The sequence below is a fragment of the Bidens hawaiensis genome, unplaced genomic scaffold (assembly GCF_021521415.1).
Source record: "Bidens hawaiensis isolate Kalapana, Puna unplaced genomic scaffold, B.hawaiensis_p1.1 tig00032385_1, whole genome shotgun sequence".
Lineage (NCBI taxonomy): Eukaryota > Viridiplantae > Streptophyta > Magnoliopsida > Asterales > Asteraceae > Bidens > Bidens hawaiensis.
In genome coordinates, this window is record NW_027495509.1 from 134,491 (window position 1) to 153,477 (window position 18,987).

General features: G+C 32.0%; 2 protein-coding genes across 2 annotated transcripts; both read left to right on the forward strand.

Annotated features, from left to right (window-relative positions):
* Positions 1-1,966: 1,966 nt before the first annotated feature.
* LOC143583405 (derlin-1-like) lies at positions 1,967-10,010 on the forward strand. Its single transcript, XM_077065718.1, has 9 exons — positions 1,967-1,982; positions 2,067-2,222; positions 2,317-2,394; positions 7,957-8,138; positions 8,217-8,290; positions 8,360-8,453; positions 8,537-8,665; positions 9,258-9,418; positions 9,802-10,010. The coding sequence occupies exons 1-9, from the start codon at positions 1,967-1,969 to the stop codon at positions 9,911-9,913; spliced, it is 1,002 nt and encodes a 333-aa protein (XP_076921833.1). The 3' UTR covers positions 9,914-10,010.
* Positions 10,011-11,013: 1,003 nt separating this feature from the next.
* On the forward strand, positions 11,014-14,125 carry LOC143583401 (profilin). Its single transcript, XM_077065715.1, has 3 exons — positions 11,014-11,163; positions 12,563-12,700; positions 13,662-14,125. The coding sequence occupies exons 1-3, from the start codon at positions 11,035-11,037 to the stop codon at positions 13,794-13,796; spliced, it is 402 nt and encodes a 133-aa protein (XP_076921830.1). The 5' UTR covers positions 11,014-11,034; the 3' UTR covers positions 13,797-14,125.
* Positions 14,126-18,987: the final 4,862 nt, after the last annotated feature.

The window sequence follows — 18,987 nt, forward strand, 5'->3', positions numbered from 1 at the left end:
TTCAATTGGAATCAGGTACAATTTTCTTTGGTTTAGGGTTTGTTAGTCCAACATGGTTTATTACTATATTTGTTTCAATCAGTGGTGCTTTTAGTAAATTTGGGGCCAAACCACTATTTGATTCAAAAATTGTTTCGTTAATTGGAGATTTATATGATTAATAGGTTTTATTATCGTTATCATTATTATCATTATTATTATTATTATTATTATTATTAAATGTTCACAAATCAAGATGTTATAATATTTGTGAGTTATTTAATTTTCATAAATAACTCATAAATAACTTTTTGATAAGCTTTTATGGGTGTTGCTAAACGTACCCCTCTCTCATCCATTTTCACTAAACGTACCCCCTCCTTCAAGTTTTATATTAATACAATTTAGGCCTTTTATTGTTTCTTTTGTCATTTTGTTATCTTTTTCTTATCATTATTATTTTTATAAAAGCATTTTTTTTCTATTTTTATTTAACAATGTTTTTTCTATTTACCCTTTTATGTATATTTAAAAGCCTTTAATAAAAACATATTTTTTCTTACTTAGAAAAATGTTTTTTTTCTTATATGAAAAACGTTGTTTTTCTTGTTTTAAAAAAGAGTTTTTTTTTCTATACTTATTTTAATCTTCTTGGAGAGCATTTTTCTTTTTAAATTAAGAGATAGTTTACATTTTTTTTATAAAAAATAATATTATCTTTTATAAATAAAAATGTTAAATAACATACAACTTGATAAAAAAAAGTGACTCTTTTCTCATGTAACATTAATCTCATGTATCCATACATAACAACTAAAGATCAAATTGTTTCGAATACATTTTATAAAAAATAAAAAAACTAGCTAGAGAAAACATACAATACTTTTTAATACATGTAAAAAAAATAAACAAACTTCTGATAAGATCTTAAAATAAAAACAAAAATATATAAAATAAAATAAGAGTAATAAAATAAATAACAAAAATATATAAAAACTGTAAACAAAAATAAAAATTTAATAGTTTTTTATTTGATATCTTGAGAGAATTATAAAATAAAACAAGAGGGACTAACATGTCAATTACAAATGTTAAGGGGAAATGAAAGTTCAGGGGGGGTGTATGGATAGCAAGGGAGGGGGGTACGTTTAGCCTGACCCGCTTTTATTCAGGAATTTTCTAAGTTCATATTTTGCTACTCGTATTAATTTTCATAGTTCAAATTCCATGTTTTTAACTTGATTTTGTTGTGTAGTTTTTGAGCAAGTTGTTAAGAATGTGGTTAGGGGAATATGGATCTGGTGTTCAAAGCTAAGTTTAGTTGGCGCTTATATTGATGTTTTTAGTGGTTGATGGACACAGAAGATGCACTATCTAAAACTGATATTATAAATGAAGCAACAATAATGGCTCTTTTTATGATATTTAGTGGTTGATGGCGCTTATATTTATATTTTTATTATTTTTTGTTATTTCTAAAAGAAGCAACAATACCTTTAATTGTGAATTTCTTTCAGGATGCAAGGCATATGAACAACTAATGGCTCTTTTTATGAATATTTTAACAAGGTATGTATATAAGTTAAGTTACCATTTTCGTGAACGGATCAAAGTTACCATTCATAGTAAACACATCAGAATGAGTTACTTTACTAAGCGGGTCAAAAATACCATTGCATTTTTTTTGACAACTGGCCAAAATTATTGTTTTTTTATAAATGAGTTAAATAAACTTTTGAATTGCATCAGTTTTGTGTTTTAGTTGAACAATGATTTTTACAATACTCTCACACACAGGGTTATGGTGTTACGTATGGGAGGCAGATATACAGTCTCTCTAGAAACATAAAACATACAAGAATTTTATTTAATTAGGTTCATAAAGCCATTTAGCAATTAATCTACAATCTAATAAAAGAATACTTTTTTAGTTGAGATAATAAGTCATCCTCCTCCCTTGTATTATGTTTTTGAGCTGCAATTAGAAATGAGAATAAGGTATGGTATTTTTTCATAACATCATATGTAATAAGGTTATTTTATTTATCTTTCGTTTTGTTTTTGTGTTTGCTTTTGGTGTCATGCAGTTGGTGTGATTTGTTTTTTGAGATATAATTTGCCAAATGGGACAAATTCATGGAAGCAAACGCATTACAACCCGGTGATGGATGTAGGTTTGAATATGACTGCAATGAAGGCACTTTTTGTTGGTTTCAAAAGTTCGAAAACTGTGTATGGATTTGGTTAGTTAGTTTGTATACCTAATTAAATTTTTACCTGAACCCCTTTTGAGGTATTTTGATTATTGAGAGTTTTGCACTGTTATTTTGCAGACAGATTGTTTGGACCGACAACAACTATTAAGCAATGTAGCAGCTCAGCATGTTGTTAATGGAGCCATGGAAGGAGTTAATGGTATTTTATTTTTTTTTGTGTTTTTTTTGAAATTAGTTCAAATGAAATTGACGAATATATTTCTTTTCTTGATTTAGTGATTTTTTCTTGATTTAGGGGTTTCTTCTTAATTTTGGTATATGGGTTTGTGGGTTTTGGGTTAAAGATTGGATTTTGAAAGTACCCTTTTGATTTTCTTGATCAGATGTGATTTTTAACGTTGACTTTTCTTGAAATTTGAGTTTTTGGTTGTGGGTTTTTGATTGGATGTTAAAATATTGGATTTTGGTATATGGGTTTTCAATTTTTGGTTAAAGATTGGATTTTGAAAGTATCCTTTTGATTTTCTTGATTAGAATCGATAAGGTAAAGAATGATATTGATTGTTGACTTTTTTTTTATTTTGAGTTTTGGGTGTTGGGTTTTTTGATTGGAAGCTGAAAGTTTGGTGTTGGATTTTGGAATCTGGGTTGTGATGTGTGATTGATTTTGAAAATGGGTTTTGAATATTTGATTAAAGATTGGTTTTTTAAAGTATTTTTTTGATTTCTTGATTATCATTGATGTTGAAACTATATTTGGTTTTGAAATCTGGGTTGTGATATTTGACCAATTTTGAAATGGGTTATGAATTGGATTTTGTAGTATGCTTTTGATTTTCTTGATTACAATTGATATTAAACCTTGAACGAATCAAAGGATCGTTGGATCGGTTGATTGATTAAATTCATGGTTGACTCGGTATTCAAAAATCCCGTGGTTTCGATTTATAATATTGTGTTGATATGCAGAAAATATCAAGAAAATTCGGACGCCATGAAGAACATTTGATGGCGGATTTATGAATCACAGGTTCTCGAAAGATGCTCTTTTTAAGTCCATTTGTAGTAATGTGAATTGTCAAGTTCGTAAACTTTTATGGGAAAACATTATGATCACTTATAATGCCAATTTAGTGTTGTTTCATTTGTGAGTATGACCGAAAAAATCTGTATTGTTCCCATTAGAAGTTGACTCTCATTTGAACATTTTGTAACATTTTAAAAACATAACTTTATGCACTTATTATTTATCTTTAATTGTGTTTACGTATTTAAGTTACTTGGTTACATGTTATTTTGATTTTTAAATTTTCATAGATTATATTTATTAATATTAATGTGTTAAAATAATTTTTTTAACCCGTGTGTAACACGGGATATAAGCTAGTGTATATATATATATATATATATAAATTTGTGATTCATATGTGTAAAATTTATATATAAATTATGAAAAAATTAATCCCAAATAATGTTAACATTTAAAAAAAGTTTTCAAAAAATGATTGGTTGTTAAGAGTTTTTAATTATGTGTCTATTATAGTTGGTCAAACATCGTACCTTATATGTATTGATCAGTTTGTGAATGATATAAACATTGATTTTGACCATATTCTTATATGGTATCAGAGTACGTCTCCTTTGATCCATAAAACCGACCGCAAACTCGTTTCTTGATCGTACTCTTCATGGACGGTTTTGTTTTTCTTGGCCTCTTCACCACCGCTTTGTCTTCTCGATTCCCCAAACATAATCAATAAGATGCTCTTCTGTTTTGGTTCTTACTGCTATGGACAACAAAATCAACTTGCATGCAGTTACTGTTTGTAACTTCATTCTAATTATTTTGAAGATGGAAAACGATCAGTACACATCCTAGGAGAATTTATTAAAGATCCACTGTCGAGCCTTTGATCAATACACATCCTAGGCGAAATTACTAAATTTGTACGAAATTGAGGAAGAAATTGATCAATTTAGTGTCCAATTTCGTGGATTAAGAAATTGGAAGAAAATGAGTGAGATTCTGACTGAAGAATGAAGATACTGATTATAGTAATGTTAATATGTGTGGGGCCCACGATGGCCACGTAGGACACTATGATCCCATCATCTCTATCGAAATCCCTTAAAAAAACACATTTACCTACATCACCATTGCAATGGTTACCTCTTCAATCACAACTGCTTCTCTCTTTACATCAATTAGGTTTTGCAAAACCTATTACCCTATCACCACCGCCGCCCTCATTTTTCCAGCGAACCCCACCTTTTATATTTTACTTTTGTTTCATTCACCCTAAAAAAAACTCACAAAATATATTTTACTTTTGATTCATCCCCATTTACATCTTCAACTTCATCAACTTCTTATATTTCTTAAATACCATAATCATCCACTTTTATCCAAGATTGGACTTATCCTATGGTCGTCCATCTTGCGGGGGGGCATATTAAGGATAATAATCATATCAATCCCAAGAATCATGGCTACTTAAAGATGGAGAAATTATCTCCATAACTTATGCATTTTATATATTTGTATTTATTGTATTTCTAAAGTTAAGCTCTTGTATCTTCTATTTATACCCATTGTAACAACATATTCAAAGTGTGGTTTTATGATATATTCAAACTCTAATAGGAGTTAGTGGATGACACGTGATGGGCTATGAGCGAAGAGGGACTTCTAGATGATAACTTTCATATAAGACTATCTTCAATGACAGAGAAGAAGAAGAAGAGGAGGAGGAGGAGGAGGAGGAGGAGGAGACACGTCCTTACGGTTGATGATATGAGATGATGTAGTTGGATGACAAGAAGGATGGGGGGGCGAACTTAAGGGTGGCTTTGAGTGGAGATATGGGGGACTCACAGATCTAGCGTCGGGAAGGGGGGGGGGGTTGGTCAGATGAGGTGGCACCGAGTAGAAGAGACGGGTGGAGGGAAAGGGCTTAAGCAATGTAGATAGTTTAATAAGTTATGGTACACATTGTATCACTTATCTCCTTTTTTATTATTTTTAGAATAGTTTTTATAACTAAACAATATTTTTAAAACTCTTTCCCAAACCATGAATTTTATATGGTTTGTGAATGGTGTTGTGTAGTTTGAGATTGAAAGATTTAGTAGCTCAAGTGGGGTGATTGGTCTTCTTGAATGTTGGTGGGTTAAATTGGGTGTGACTAGGGGTCTTATGATGTGACCATTTTTGGTTATAAAGTGTAACATGTTGACCAAGTTGATAGTCGAACACAACTTATAATAACTCAAATGACTTGCAAACCATGCACCGATGATTTTGTGTTGGTTTAGCCATGTTATGTGCCAAGGTTACGAGGGAAGTGGTCAAATGCTTATTTTAGTCTTAAGACGTGTTAGATGTATAGGGCAGTGTTCATGTGTCGTATAATGGTGAAACGTGTCATGAGGTTAAAAGGGTTCATTAGATGTGTTATAAGAATGATATGTTAAAAAAATGAGGGCTCGAGTAAGATGGCAAACCTTTGTATATTAAAAGCACAATCAGGTTGTACAAATCGAAATACAAAGCCGAAATGCCAAATCGAGTTAATGGCGGCGGTGTACCCAATGACACCAATCAACCTGAGAACAAACATGAGGAACGCCCCAAATACCCTTACACATACCGAAAATTTTAGTATCAACATATGTCCATTTCCAATTAGTATTCAATTCTTTTAACTTTATTTATTTTTCTTTCTAGCTATTCTTCCCACACCTTACAATTAGCCCCCTTAATTTAAAAAAAGGGAAAAAGTTCCCAAAGTAGCCTATTTGACCAAGGTTTTCCAGAAATAACCCAAGACCAACCAAAATTCCAAAACTAGCCTAAAAATTCCGTTGGATCCGACAAAAACCGTTTCTGATCCGACTGATTAATGACCCTATCATGACGCACCGCAAAGCATGCTATTCCATCGGATCCGACAGTTTACGGTTTTGCCCGACGGATTAATGAAACAAACCGACGTAATAATAAATGGTCGGATCTGAAGGTTTAGTTCATGCTTCCGTCGGATCCGACTGTTTAATTTGTCCGACAAACCCTATGTTTTTCAACTCGGGCAAGCCTTCGCTCCATTCGATCCTTTACCTAAAACCATCCCAATCCAAGAATAACTTTTATAACCCTTTTAATTTTAAAACGGGTCGGGTACAATCAAGAACCAATCTTCTTGTATAATAACAAAATTTACACAAAATAAAAAAATGCATATGCATTCTGAACGTCTTCATAATACGTCATCCTCCTGTTGGAATTAATGTCGTCACCTGCAGAGTACGTAACGTTTTATATTATTATTATTATTATTATTTGCATGTTTACGTAATTATTATTACGATCTTTATTTATTTACAGTTTTAGTTGTTTGCTTAGATCATAGTTTATGGGTCGTGTGTCAATTGTGACTCAGATTGATGATTACTATCTATTGTATAAATTTCAAACCTAACCGCGATCCAAAACCAAAAAAACCGAACCTAAACAAACATGAACGGAGCATGTTTCGTGTTAGTTTGTTTAACTTTAACTGAACACGGCCAATTAAAAGAAAGGGGTTTTCTAGTTAATGTTCATGTTCGTTTATGTTCGCTCATTACCTATATAAACGAAAAGTTCATGAACATAAATAAGCTAACATATATAACTGGGTTGAAACGAATTTAAGTGAACAAAGTTCACGAACATAAATGAAAGAACGAGGCATGTGTTCATGTTTGTTAGTTTAGCTAAATGAAGAATTTTTTTTGTTCATGGCCAGTTTGTTTATTTATAAACAAATTGATAAGATCCCAAATCTTGGTCAAAGATGTTATTGAAAAAAGGGGGAAGGTGAGTAAATGAGATGCTGAAGATTAGGGCCGGTTATTATTCTATTAGCTTAATTTTAGGGCCAGTTATTATTTTGTTGATGCTTATTTATATATTTTGTTCTAGGTTTAGGGGGAGTCAATGTTTATGTTTATGAATTTACTTGGTTAAATTCTTGTAATGGAGATCTAATCCTTCTCGAATAGGATTAATTGGAGAATAGCCCATCTCGAATCGGGCCAACTATCCTTTAATTTCTTGTTTAAGTTTTGGGTTTCTATCACAAACACAACGAACTTCTTGCCGAACGGTTCACAAATTATTCACTGAACACATACATAATTATTACTATTATTATTAGGCATGTGAGTATTATTATTAGGCATCATTTTTAACCTCTGCCCAAAAAGGAATACATGTCTAGTATAGTAGTATTAAGTGTAGAGAAAAAATTGTAAAATCTAGCAATAATATAATTATTTAAGTACTATAGATAACTTTTTATATTCACCTTGGTTTTAAAATGCGCGCATCATGAGTGCAAAATGCGCAATGCACATGATGTAGCGATGAGATCGCATCACTGCTGATGTTCATGTGCTACTGTCTGATGCGACACCTTAATAACCTTATGCAGTTGACTAGTATTTTAACAAATGTGACCATCGGTCGAGCAATTGGTTTGAGTATTTGAATAAATTACCAGACATGATGAGAGTATCTTGTATTTTAGTAGTTTACAAGTTAATATAGTATCTATAAATAATTATGCAGTATTTTTTAAAAAAACAAACGCCTTGCATACGTTAACTATTTAACTACTACATGAATATGTGATTAGATGTGTCCTTCATATTTTGAGCTTGAAAACCGCTACATGTACGTTCGCATATGTTCTACATTTACGTATGAATATGGATGCAGTATTTTTTTTTAAAACGAACGCCTTGCATACAAACTTTTTTCGCAGATGGTACAATTCACTTCCACCTATAAGCAAGGCATATGGGACCTTGTGTTTAGTGACTACTGCAGCAGTTTCATTGCAGCTGCTGCCAATATATTATATTGCATTAATACATAAGGAGGTCTTTTATCATTTTCAGGTATGACATCTTAAAAAAAAATAAATAAATAAAAAAAGATGACAATTGTAACATGTTTGTTTTAACTTGTTATGTCAGGTGTGGAGACTTCTTACGAACTTCGTATTTCTCGGTCCGTTCTCTATGAATTTCGGGATCCGCTTATTAATGTTGTATGTTTCAGTCATAAGTATTCATGTTTTGAGAATTGGCAAGATTTTTTTTTTTTTTTTTTTGTTTAGAGCAAGATACGGAGTTCAACTGGAGAACGGGCCATTTAACAGGCGTACTGCAGACTTCTTATGGATGATGATATTCGGATCTTTAACGCTTATGGTATGTGAAATATATGTCATCATGCTGCAACATGTTTATATGTTATGGCTATTTTTAAAAAACAATATTATATGCTTGTTTAGGTGTTATCCGCCTTACCTTTCGTCGAGTCATACTTTATGGGTGTATCGCTCGTTTTTATGCTCTTGTACATGTGGAGCAGAGAATTTCCAAATGCCAATATCAATATTTACGGGCTCGTTCAACTAAAGGTAACCCCCCCCCCCCTCCCCACTTTTCGTGATATTTTTTTTTTTAGATCAACATGTATAAACTATGAGGTTGCTAAACGGGCAAAGTGTGTTTGGTTGTATATTGGTAGTTTTTAGGATGTGTCGAGTTTATGGGTTGACCCATTAGCACGTTAAACATGATTACAAAAACCAGTAATATTAGAAGCATAGGGAAATGTCATAATGTAGCATCAATCGACTCGTATCATCCTTGTGATCAAAAGCCCTAAAAACTTAGTTTGAAATTTAGAAAAAAAAGTTAACGTCGTTAAGTTTTTTTTTAACAAACCACTGAGAGCCAGTTTTTTAAAATTTGGGACCAACAGTGGCGATAAACTCAGTTGGGATTATTATCGGCTAATAGCCTTTAGTCGGGGTTATTAAAATCCAATGAGCCTTAATCCAGGAAGCAGATGTCAGTATTTTGAAGTAAAAAAATAAAATTATTGTCGACTTTTTTATTTGGTTATAACTTTTACTGTTAGATCTCGTGATGATAAAATATGGTGGGCCCATATATAAGAAAACGGGTTAAAATTGCCGCCTGTAAAACCTCCATACTATTTTGCAGGCATTCTATTTGCCATGGGCCATGCTTGCTATGGATGTGATATTCGGTTCACCACTCGGGCCTGATCTATATGGCATCATAGCGGGCCACCTATACTATTTCTTGACGGTCTTGCACCCGCTATCCGGGGGGGAGTTTATGCTGCAAACGCCTAAATTGGTGTATCCTTTTTTATTAGTTCTGCACACCAACTCTAGCTTGCCACTTGAATTTCAAATGGGCAGGTCAGGTAACGGGTCAAAATGGCTTATTTATTTATTTTTTGTACTGGTTGCATTAGCCTGAATCATTTTTTTTTCTTCAAATGGTAAGTTACAATGCCCATAAATTATTAAAAAACTAATATTATTTTAACAAAAATAGAATAAATTTGGAAACTTTATATTTTATCTAAAAGCCCATAAATTATTAGTTTGTATCAAATATGATTAAGAAATAATCTTAATTTCATTAAAAATACACTGTGGCCGATTTTTGACTTGTTTCCTTTGTAACTATTTTTCGTGTCATTTTCTTTGAAATTTCTTAACTTGAGATTGCATAGGCATAAGATCGTCGCAAAGTATAGGATTGGAGTTCGGAAATATACGCCAATGCGTGAAAGTAGCAACACTAACGGAGCGTTCAGAGGAAGATCTTATCGTGTTGGCGATTAACCTTATTTCTTTTATGTTACAATAATCACTTTGATCTCTTAGTTTATAAGTCTTCATAATCTCCACATTTGTTTCATTCTGATCATTTACATATTGGTTGAGTGTAGTTGCTTCTTCAAGACCATTTAAGTGATTTAATCGAGTCGAGTTAGCTCGACTTTCACTCGACATTATGTTTGAGACTCGATATGAGCTTCATTGAGCCGAGACTTCATTTTTGAGTTGATGTGATAATTGATAATATGACTTTTTCATTGTCTTTATGTAATCAAGTTTACGCTATCAATGTTGTAGAGTAACATGAATAGAATTGGTTGATCAACATCTTTTAATGTCATTAAGGTAGAGTAAAAGTTATTTTCATGTTCATGTATGTTCAAAATTTTGGTTTAAATTTATTGTCTAACTTTGTTTTGTTAAATACTGCAACTAAAATAAGAAATTCTATATGCAACTAAATTAGAGAATCATTATATGAACATGTTGGTCGTTCGGATGTATAACGTTTAACGCCATTTATAACTAGTATCAACATGACTGCTTTATCTAAATTAAGTTCTTCATAAAAAAGTAAAACCTGGATGAAAGGGTAATGATAATTACTTGCTGATCAATGCCACACAAGTAAAAATGTGATACACACTTAAATAGAGGGCAGCAAGTGTTATATAAAAGTTCTGATCATGTAGAACACATGTAAATATGCATTTTCGTGAACTAAACAGCTAACTGGACGTTTCCGTTAAACCCAGTGTCATGCGCCTTGCACATGACATTAGTTTAACCTTAACGGAAAAATCCAACACCCGTTAGTGAAAAGGACGGAACGAGCAAGGTTTTTAAAATGTATAGGATGCCTCTTGATATTTCTTTAGTTTAAGATCAATTACCGGAAAAAAAAGTTATAAACTTAAAGGACCAAAAGCGTAATTTGACTTAATTTCGTTTTGAAAATAATAATAAACGGACGATATCCTCCGGTCCGGCGAGAATGAGGGAAATTGAATGGACGTATGAAGCGGTCGTCGGACAATTTACTCTTCAAAATCTTGTTTATTTAACCCTAGAAATTAAGTTTGAATTGATTAAACACAGAGAGTAATTTAATTAGCGTGTTAAAAATGTCGTGGCAAACATACGTAGATGACCACTTGATGTGTGACATTGAAGGCACTGGTCAGCATCTGACGTCTGCTGCTATTCTTGGTCTTGATGGTACCGTTTGGGCTCAGAGTGCTAAGTTTCCACAGGTTGATTATTATTATTATATGTTAGATTGATTTTCATGTTTTCGGTCTTGGTATCATTCGGTATCGGTATTATTTGGTTTTGGTAATTTTAATGGTACAACCGTACAAGTATTTGATTTTCATGTCCTCGATATTTGTACCATTTGGTTTCGGTATTTTTAATGGTACCGGTACCTAACTGGTACCAACCAACAAAATCATTTGGTTTTCGGTATTTGTGGGTGATTTTAATGGTCCCAGATGCTGATTTTATGTTTTCGGTATCGGTATTTGTATCATTCGGTTTTCGTAATTTTATTGGTACCGGTAATTTTTCGCCTTGTAAGGTTTATTTTCTTTTCGCGTACATTGTTGGGCTTCTCGCGTCTTGTTAGTAGCCCTTTTTTCCTTTAATATTATTGGCCTTTCAAAAAAAAAGTAATTTTTTTGGTACTCGAGTTTCATGTTATCGAAATTGGAACCATTTGGTTTCAGCATTTTTAATGGTGCCGGTACCTAACTGGTACCAACCGAACAAAATCATTATGTTTCGGTATTGGTGGGTGTTTTTAATGGTCCCAACGTTGATTTTCATGTTTTTGGTATCGGTATCATTCGGTTTCGGTAATTTTATTGGTACCGGTAATTTTATTGGTACTCGATTTTCATGTTATCGAAATTGGTACGATTTGGTTTCGGCATTTTTAATGGCACCGATACCTAACTGGTACCAACCGTGAACAAAATCCGTATCGGTACCGATTTTCATGTTTTTGGTATAGGTTTTGGTAATTCTTAATGGTACCTAAACTAATTGGTACCAAACTGAAAAAATCGGTACGGTATTCAGTATATGGTTTCGCTGTTTTCGGTATACCAATCTCATCCTTACGGTTCGATTTTGGTATGCCATGTAATAAAACCCAACCGAATCAAATTTTGTAAAATTTCATAATTAATTTGAAGTAATTTATAAGAATTTTATGCTTATGTAACTCAAATATTTTAACCTAGTGTATAATATTTAGTTATTTTTAATTAACAAAACAGTTTAGGCCAAAATTAATTATTTTGGGTGAAATATTATTTTGGCCCAAAGGTTTTAAACTCAAAAGGCGAAACCGAATGGTTTTTAAAAGTTAAAAAACCGAGTTTCCGTTTTCCGTTTGCTTTTAGCACAAAACAGACCCAACCCCAAACGTGCACACCCCTAAAACCAAATCACAACATCCGAACATATTTATTTCCAGGATATTATTTTGAGATTTTGTGACTGATTTTTGCATTCCTAATTTGTTTACGGAATTAAAGAAAAAAAATACTTTTGCTGGTTATAAAATTTACTTTTGTCACCTTTTATTATTATTATTATTATTATTATTATTATTATTATTATTATTATTATTATTATATTTTGCAGTTTAAACCTGAGGAGATGAAAGGCATCATCAAAGAATTTGATGAAACCGGTCACCTTGCCCCGACAGGTATGTTCATCGCGGGTGCAAAATATATGGTACTCCAAGGCGAGGCTGGTGCTGTTATCCGTGGAAAGAAGGTAATATTAACCTAAACGCATTCTGGCCAAAACCTGTTAGTTGCTAGTTAATAGTTAATATACAGGTTAAAACGGTCCTGGTCGGGTTGCTTTTTATTTTCTGTTTGACCCGTTTAGACAAAATTAACCCAATTCAACCCGTATATAAGTAATGAGTTGAAATTGCCACCTTATTGTACAATGTACATACTTACACTTTTAGCATTGTGATTGTATATAAACATTCTTTATATACATGTACATATATTACTTGCATACAATAGTAACATATTGAAAAATAATTTAGATAAAATAAATAAAGTAATAAATAAATAATTCTTGCATAAAATAAAAAATACAGATATGCAAATAAATCTTTTTTTTTTTATTTTGCTCCCTCCTAGGGTTGTAATTGAGCCAAGCCAGATGGGCTTGGGCTTGGGCTCGAAGTTAAACGAGTTGGTTCGGTTTGACTATTTTATTTTTATGAGTTGAAAAGTTGCGCTTGAGCCAGCTCGATTATGTTTGGCGTAATTTAAGCAACATGTTAAATTATCATTTAATACAAATAAATAAATAAAATAAATAAATGAATAAAACTCCGTATGTACCTAGGGGTGCAAACGAGCCAAGCTGCTTATGAGCTACTCGAGATCAACTCGCTAAAAGCTCAAATCGAGCCGGGCGTATACAAGCTCGAGCTTAAAAACAAGCCTATTTTTTATATAATTTTTATTTGATATACTAATATATATTTCTTCAGTTATTATTATATACAAAATTATGATAAAATAAGTAACCGGTATATATTTTGTTATACATATAATTAAAATATATAAAAAATAAATATAAATATACATAAAACATAATAAATGCATGCCAAGCCCAATCTGAGCTTGAGCTTGAAAAACCACTCATTTCGCACCTCCTTCGTGATCTGGCTATTATTTTTTAATAAACCATATTAAATTTGATTTAACAGGGAGCTGGAGGAGTATGCATCAAGAAAACGGGCCAGGCCATGATTATGGGCTTTTATGATGAGCCCGTTGCACCGGGACAATGCAACATGGTTGTCGAGAGGTTGGGCGATTATCTCGTTGACCAGGGGATGTAGAACTGCTCATTATTATTCAATAACACATATGTTTATCTATATTTTCCATTTTCCTACGAGTACATAAACATAATCCATGTGTCGGTTTTGGAGTTTTTATCTCCGGTTTCTTGTTATACGATATTGCATCGACTGCACAAGTTCAATAACTTTTTGATCTATTTGTGTCGTGTTTTATTGCTTATATGTTATGTTAACCTTCATATGATTATTTGATGGTAACATTAAGTTAATTATAATTAGCGCGTGTGTAAATACTTTCATTTTAGTTACTAGATTTTGTTTTATAGTTTGTTACTTCACTTGAGCCATTTGTGGGTTACTCGAGGTTAGCTTATAAAATCTCAAATTAAACTGACCTAAGCCCGAGTTGAAGCCTAAAAGCGAGTTGGTTTAATAACTGAGCGTGCACCGTCTATAGTTCTATACTAACGAGACTTTTTTTTGGACGACAAATTTTATTAAAACAAGCTAGCAAGGCGCCAGAGGCCAAACAAAACACAACATTAGAAATCGAAATTACACCAATTTTTCTATACTAGGTTTTTGAAAGGCAGGCGGTTTTTTATCCAAAGAAAGGGCAAAGATTTGACGTTTTCTATCGTTTTGAAACACAAACCGACTTGTTTGAAAAGTTGGCTTCGTTTCTTGACTTCTAAATGCACCAACAACCCACAAGGATGAATGCTCACGAGACTTAGTGAGCATGCTATTTTATGTAATTATAATGTTTTTTTATATTAAGTTATAAGTATACTTTTACATAATGAAAGTATAATATATGATATGTTGTACAGAAACATAAATAATTGTATATTTGTATACATTTTGATCAAAAGATAAACAAGACAAGCCAGACTTTTATTATGTGACTAATAGAGTGCCCGCGCGATGCGACGACGGCGACAATTTACAATGTTGCAATCATTGGACATCCAATCTTCAATCGAAGTTTATGATGCGGAAACCACTAACATTTAGTTAGTTTAGGAACTCGGTCGGATAAAAGTTGAGGTTATCGCCCTCAACTTCGTAGAAACTATAATAAACCTTTCTTTAACTTAAAAATTGTCGATCATTTGATATTAATAATTTTTTGGTATATACTGATACGTGGATAATTTTGTGATTCCACAACTAAATAGAAGTTTATGTGTAGATTGAGTTTATTTTATTCTAATGGTTTTGTAATTGAATTATATAATTGGGTGGGTTGGTTTTGAAATTTCATAGCTGATAATGTAAAATAAAACAAGGGTGTTTATAAACATTTTATAGGTTTCTAGTTGCATAACTAAGTTGTACTTTAATGCTTCATTGACTTGTACATTATAATCTACAAATCGGTTTTGCAATTTTTTTATATCGAAACGTAGACAAAAATAAACACGTCATAAGGTTGGTTCGGTTTTTTTTAAGAACATTATATATTTAAAAATATAGACGAAAGCAAAAAAAAATGTAAGTTTGTCATTTTTTTTATAAAGATGAGAGGTAGTATGTGTTAACATTTCTAGATATTACAAAACTTAACAAAAGTTTAAGGGTATATAGTGTAAGTTTTACGGGGTATATATTGTAAATATAGAATCACAATTAGAAGTTACGGTTAGTGATTGGTGTAAAGTCAAAAATACCCTTATTTATTTAAATTTTATGCATTTGAAACTTGTACATGTTGCAATATAGATTGTACTCAAGAGATCTCTAACTTCTTCTATATTATATATAGTATAGATATACTACCACGTAATAAAAGTAATAATATGCTGAGGGTTAAAGGATTGGAAAAAATGGTAGAAAAATGAGTGGAAACACCATTCCGTCAATTTCGATACCGACTCAAAATCCTTTCTGGATGAATCTTCGAGAACACCATTCCACCCACCCTTATATTCTCACCGACACTTTTACAAACTATATTAATTTAATTTGGATCTTTCAAGCCATATTTTAAAACTACAAATCGAATATGAAAGTCTTTGTCCAAACAGTAACAATATGTTTGATAAAACTTAGATATTGAAAGTTTTCAAGTCCAATGAACTAAAATAAAATAATTTAGAAGTAACATTAGAGAAATTACGTCAAGTTATCGTTTAGAAAAGAATATTATAAATCAAATAATTATTAAAAAAAAATTAAAAACATAAATGTTAATGTTATCAGTATTATCATTATATTTTATATTCTAATCTTAGTAAATTCACACTTCTTGTTAACTTTATAATGTGACGCGGTGGTAAGAACTCATACCTTTTTAAAGTAGACATACGTTCAAACCTTACAGAGTGGTATGGCCCTATGGGTGACTCAATGAAAGAAAAATGAGATCTTTGCGATCTCGAATTTGAGGGTGTCTGGTTTTACGACTAGTGGACTTTCGGACAAGCGAGTTTTACAGGGTTTACTAAATATTAAAAAAAACTTAAAAACAAGAATATTATCATCATTAGATTTTTATTCTCACTGTCTCCACTCTATATCAACAAACAATCTATCTTTAATCAATCAATCATACCCAGTGAAGTCCCATCAACAACAAGCTATAGGTAGGGTCTGGGGATGGTGGGATGTAGGCACACTGTACCTCTATCCAAAGAGATAAAAATATGGCTTTCAAAGAGACCCTCAACTATAAAATACATATGTATAAAACAGTATAAAGGAAGTCAATGTTCAACAGTAATAGTAATAATAATAATAATAATATATGGAAAGAATATACTAATATTATATATATATGAGAAGAATAATACTAATAATAATACTAATACTATATATATAGAAGCTCTAATAATTCCTTCCTCCCTAAAAATCCTTGACTCTAATTCTACTTCTCCACGAATTCCTATAGGAAAGGTTTAAGTCTATCAAATCATGCTTAATTCTCTCGTCCCACGTCAATTTAATCCGCTCAGGCAACTTTTTTTATTTTTAACCTAATAACCCTGTTCCGATTTGTTAGCTTGTTATTGTAAGTCCGATTATTGTTAATTAAAGCTTCAATTTCAGTCAGTTTTGACCTAATTTTTCATAGATTTGTTAGCTAGTTGATTAGAATTCGGATCTGAATCTGATTAGTTTATATTCTATCAGTTTTTTAAGTCCGATTGTTGTTGATTAGTATTCGGATCTGAATCCGATCAATTTTATTATACTCGTCAATATTATAACCTAATTTTGTTCCGATTTAGTTGCTAGTTATTGTAATTTGTGCTTCGATTGATATGTTTTAAGTCGGATTGTTGTTGATTACGATTCGGATCGGAATCTGATCAATCTGTATTTATAGTTTTTTGACCTAATTTTTCATAGATTTTTGTTAGCTAGTTGTTGTAATTTTTGGTTCGGTTGAACTGCTTTAAGTCTGATTGTTGTTGATTAAGTGTTTCAGTTATTATAGTTTGATGATTTAATTGATGTGTTTTAAGTCCAATTGTTATTCGGATCTGAATATGATCAGTTTATATTTATCAAATTTTATTTAACCTAATTTTTAATTGATTTTTTGTTAGCTAGTTATTGCAATTTGTGATTCAATTGATCTGTTCAACTCCGATTGTTATTCGGATCTGAATATTAATTTATATTTATTAGTTTGTTTTTTAACCTAATTTTTTCATAGATTTGTTGTTAGGTAGCTGTTGTAATTTGTGCTTTGATTGATTTGTGTAAGTCCGATTGATGTTGATTAGTATTCGGATCTGAATTTGATCAATTTATTTTGGGAAAATTCCTAAAGTAGCCTTTTTTTTCATCATCATCGAACTCAGTATATCCCACCAATAGCAAAGCTATGGTAGCGTCTGAGAAGGGTAAGATGTAGACGGTCTTACCTCTATCCCGTAGGGATAGGGAGGCTGCTTCCGGTAAGACATCCGGCTCGATAGTAGTTTTGCATCAAGCCTTGGACATAAGACACATAACACTCAACCATTCAGACACAGGCTGATTGGTGCATCTTTTTTTTAGAGAGAGAAAATATGTTTTATCCCTAAATGCTCCAATATTCCAAAAGTAGTCCACAAAATATGGACTGAGGCGACACGTTGGGATAAGTTCTGACCATATTTCTAAACCAGTTGTATTTTGACAAGTGTAAAAATTTCTGAAAATCTTGACGGACCCGTCTATCTTTTCTCACTAAATAATTATCTCAAAAGCAGTTTTCGCGAACGGTTTTTTTTTTTTATATTTTCTAACTTATCCATCCAAATTCTAATAACCTTGAAAAATGCTCCTTTAAATTCCGTCTTCCAATACGCATTTGAGATGAATTTGTACGAAGGAGACGATATTTTGGTTTTGTTCTTATAAGTTGAAATCTCGTCCACACCGACAAGATTTATTTATAATCTGTCAACACCGACAAGATTTATTTATAATCCGTCCACACCGAGATAATTATTTAATGAGAAAATATGGACAGGTCCCTCAAGATTTTCAAAAATTTGGTCGGATCTTCAGAAATTCTTACACTTGTCAAAATACAATTGGTTTAGAAGTATGGTAGGATCTTATCCCAATGTGTCGCCACAGTACATATTTTTTGGGCTATTTTTTGGGCTAAAACACATTTTCTCTCTCCAAAAAATGGCTACTTTGGGAATTTTCCCATTTATATTTAACCTAACTTTTTTACATTTGTTTAACTAATGAATCTGATAACTCTCAGTATCAGTTATTCAACTTTTGTTTAACCCAATTTTGCTTCGATTTGTTAGATATGTGATTTAATTGATATGTTAAACCTCTATTGTTGTTGATTAGTATTTGAGGCTTGGCAAGTCCAAACGAGCTTCCCATACAAGGCTCGAACTCGGGCTTGTTAGCCAAACGGACATTATTTGAGATTCGGCTCGAGATCGAAAAAGCTTGGATCGCTTCATGCTTTTTATTGATCCGATCCTGAGTAGCTTGTGGGTGGCTTGGCTCGTTTGCACCCCTAAGCATGTAGTTTTGATTGTGTTTGGATTGCTTATCTAATTGTTTATCTTGTTATTTGTGACTGAAGTAAGCATTGTTTTTGAATAAGCAGTTTGGGCCCAATACTATGATATTAGCTAAATTGGAGTGCTGACATATGTGTCTTGCTTAAGTTAAAAGCTTTTGAGGAAGTATTTCGATTTTCTACATGATCGTCTTATTAAATTATCAGTTACCAAATCACGAAATTTGCCAGTCACGA

What these genes read in the sequence shown, in the direction of transcription:
- LOC143583405 (XM_077065718.1), top strand. An exon ending in AGGTCTTTTATCATTTTCAG is followed by an intron (nt 8,139 to 8,216) that starts GTATGACATCTT and finishes TTGTTATGTCAG; the next exon opens with GTGTGGAGACTTCTTACGAA. An exon ending in TCGGATCTTTAACGCTTATG is followed by an intron (nt 8,454 to 8,536) that starts GTATGTGAAATA and finishes ATGCTTGTTTAG; the next exon opens with GTGTTATCCGCCTTACCTTT.
- LOC143583401 (XM_077065715.1), top strand. Translation starts at nt 11,035, where the DNA reads ATGTCGTGGCAAACATACGTAGATGACCACTTGATGTGTGACATTGAA. An exon ending in AGAGTGCTAAGTTTCCACAG is followed by an intron (nt 11,164 to 12,562) that starts GTTGATTATTAT and finishes TATATTTTGCAG; the next exon opens with TTTAAACCTGAGGAGATGAA. An exon ending in CTGTTATCCGTGGAAAGAAG is followed by an intron (nt 12,701 to 13,661) that starts GTAATATTAACC and finishes TTGATTTAACAG; the next exon opens with GGAGCTGGAGGAGTATGCAT.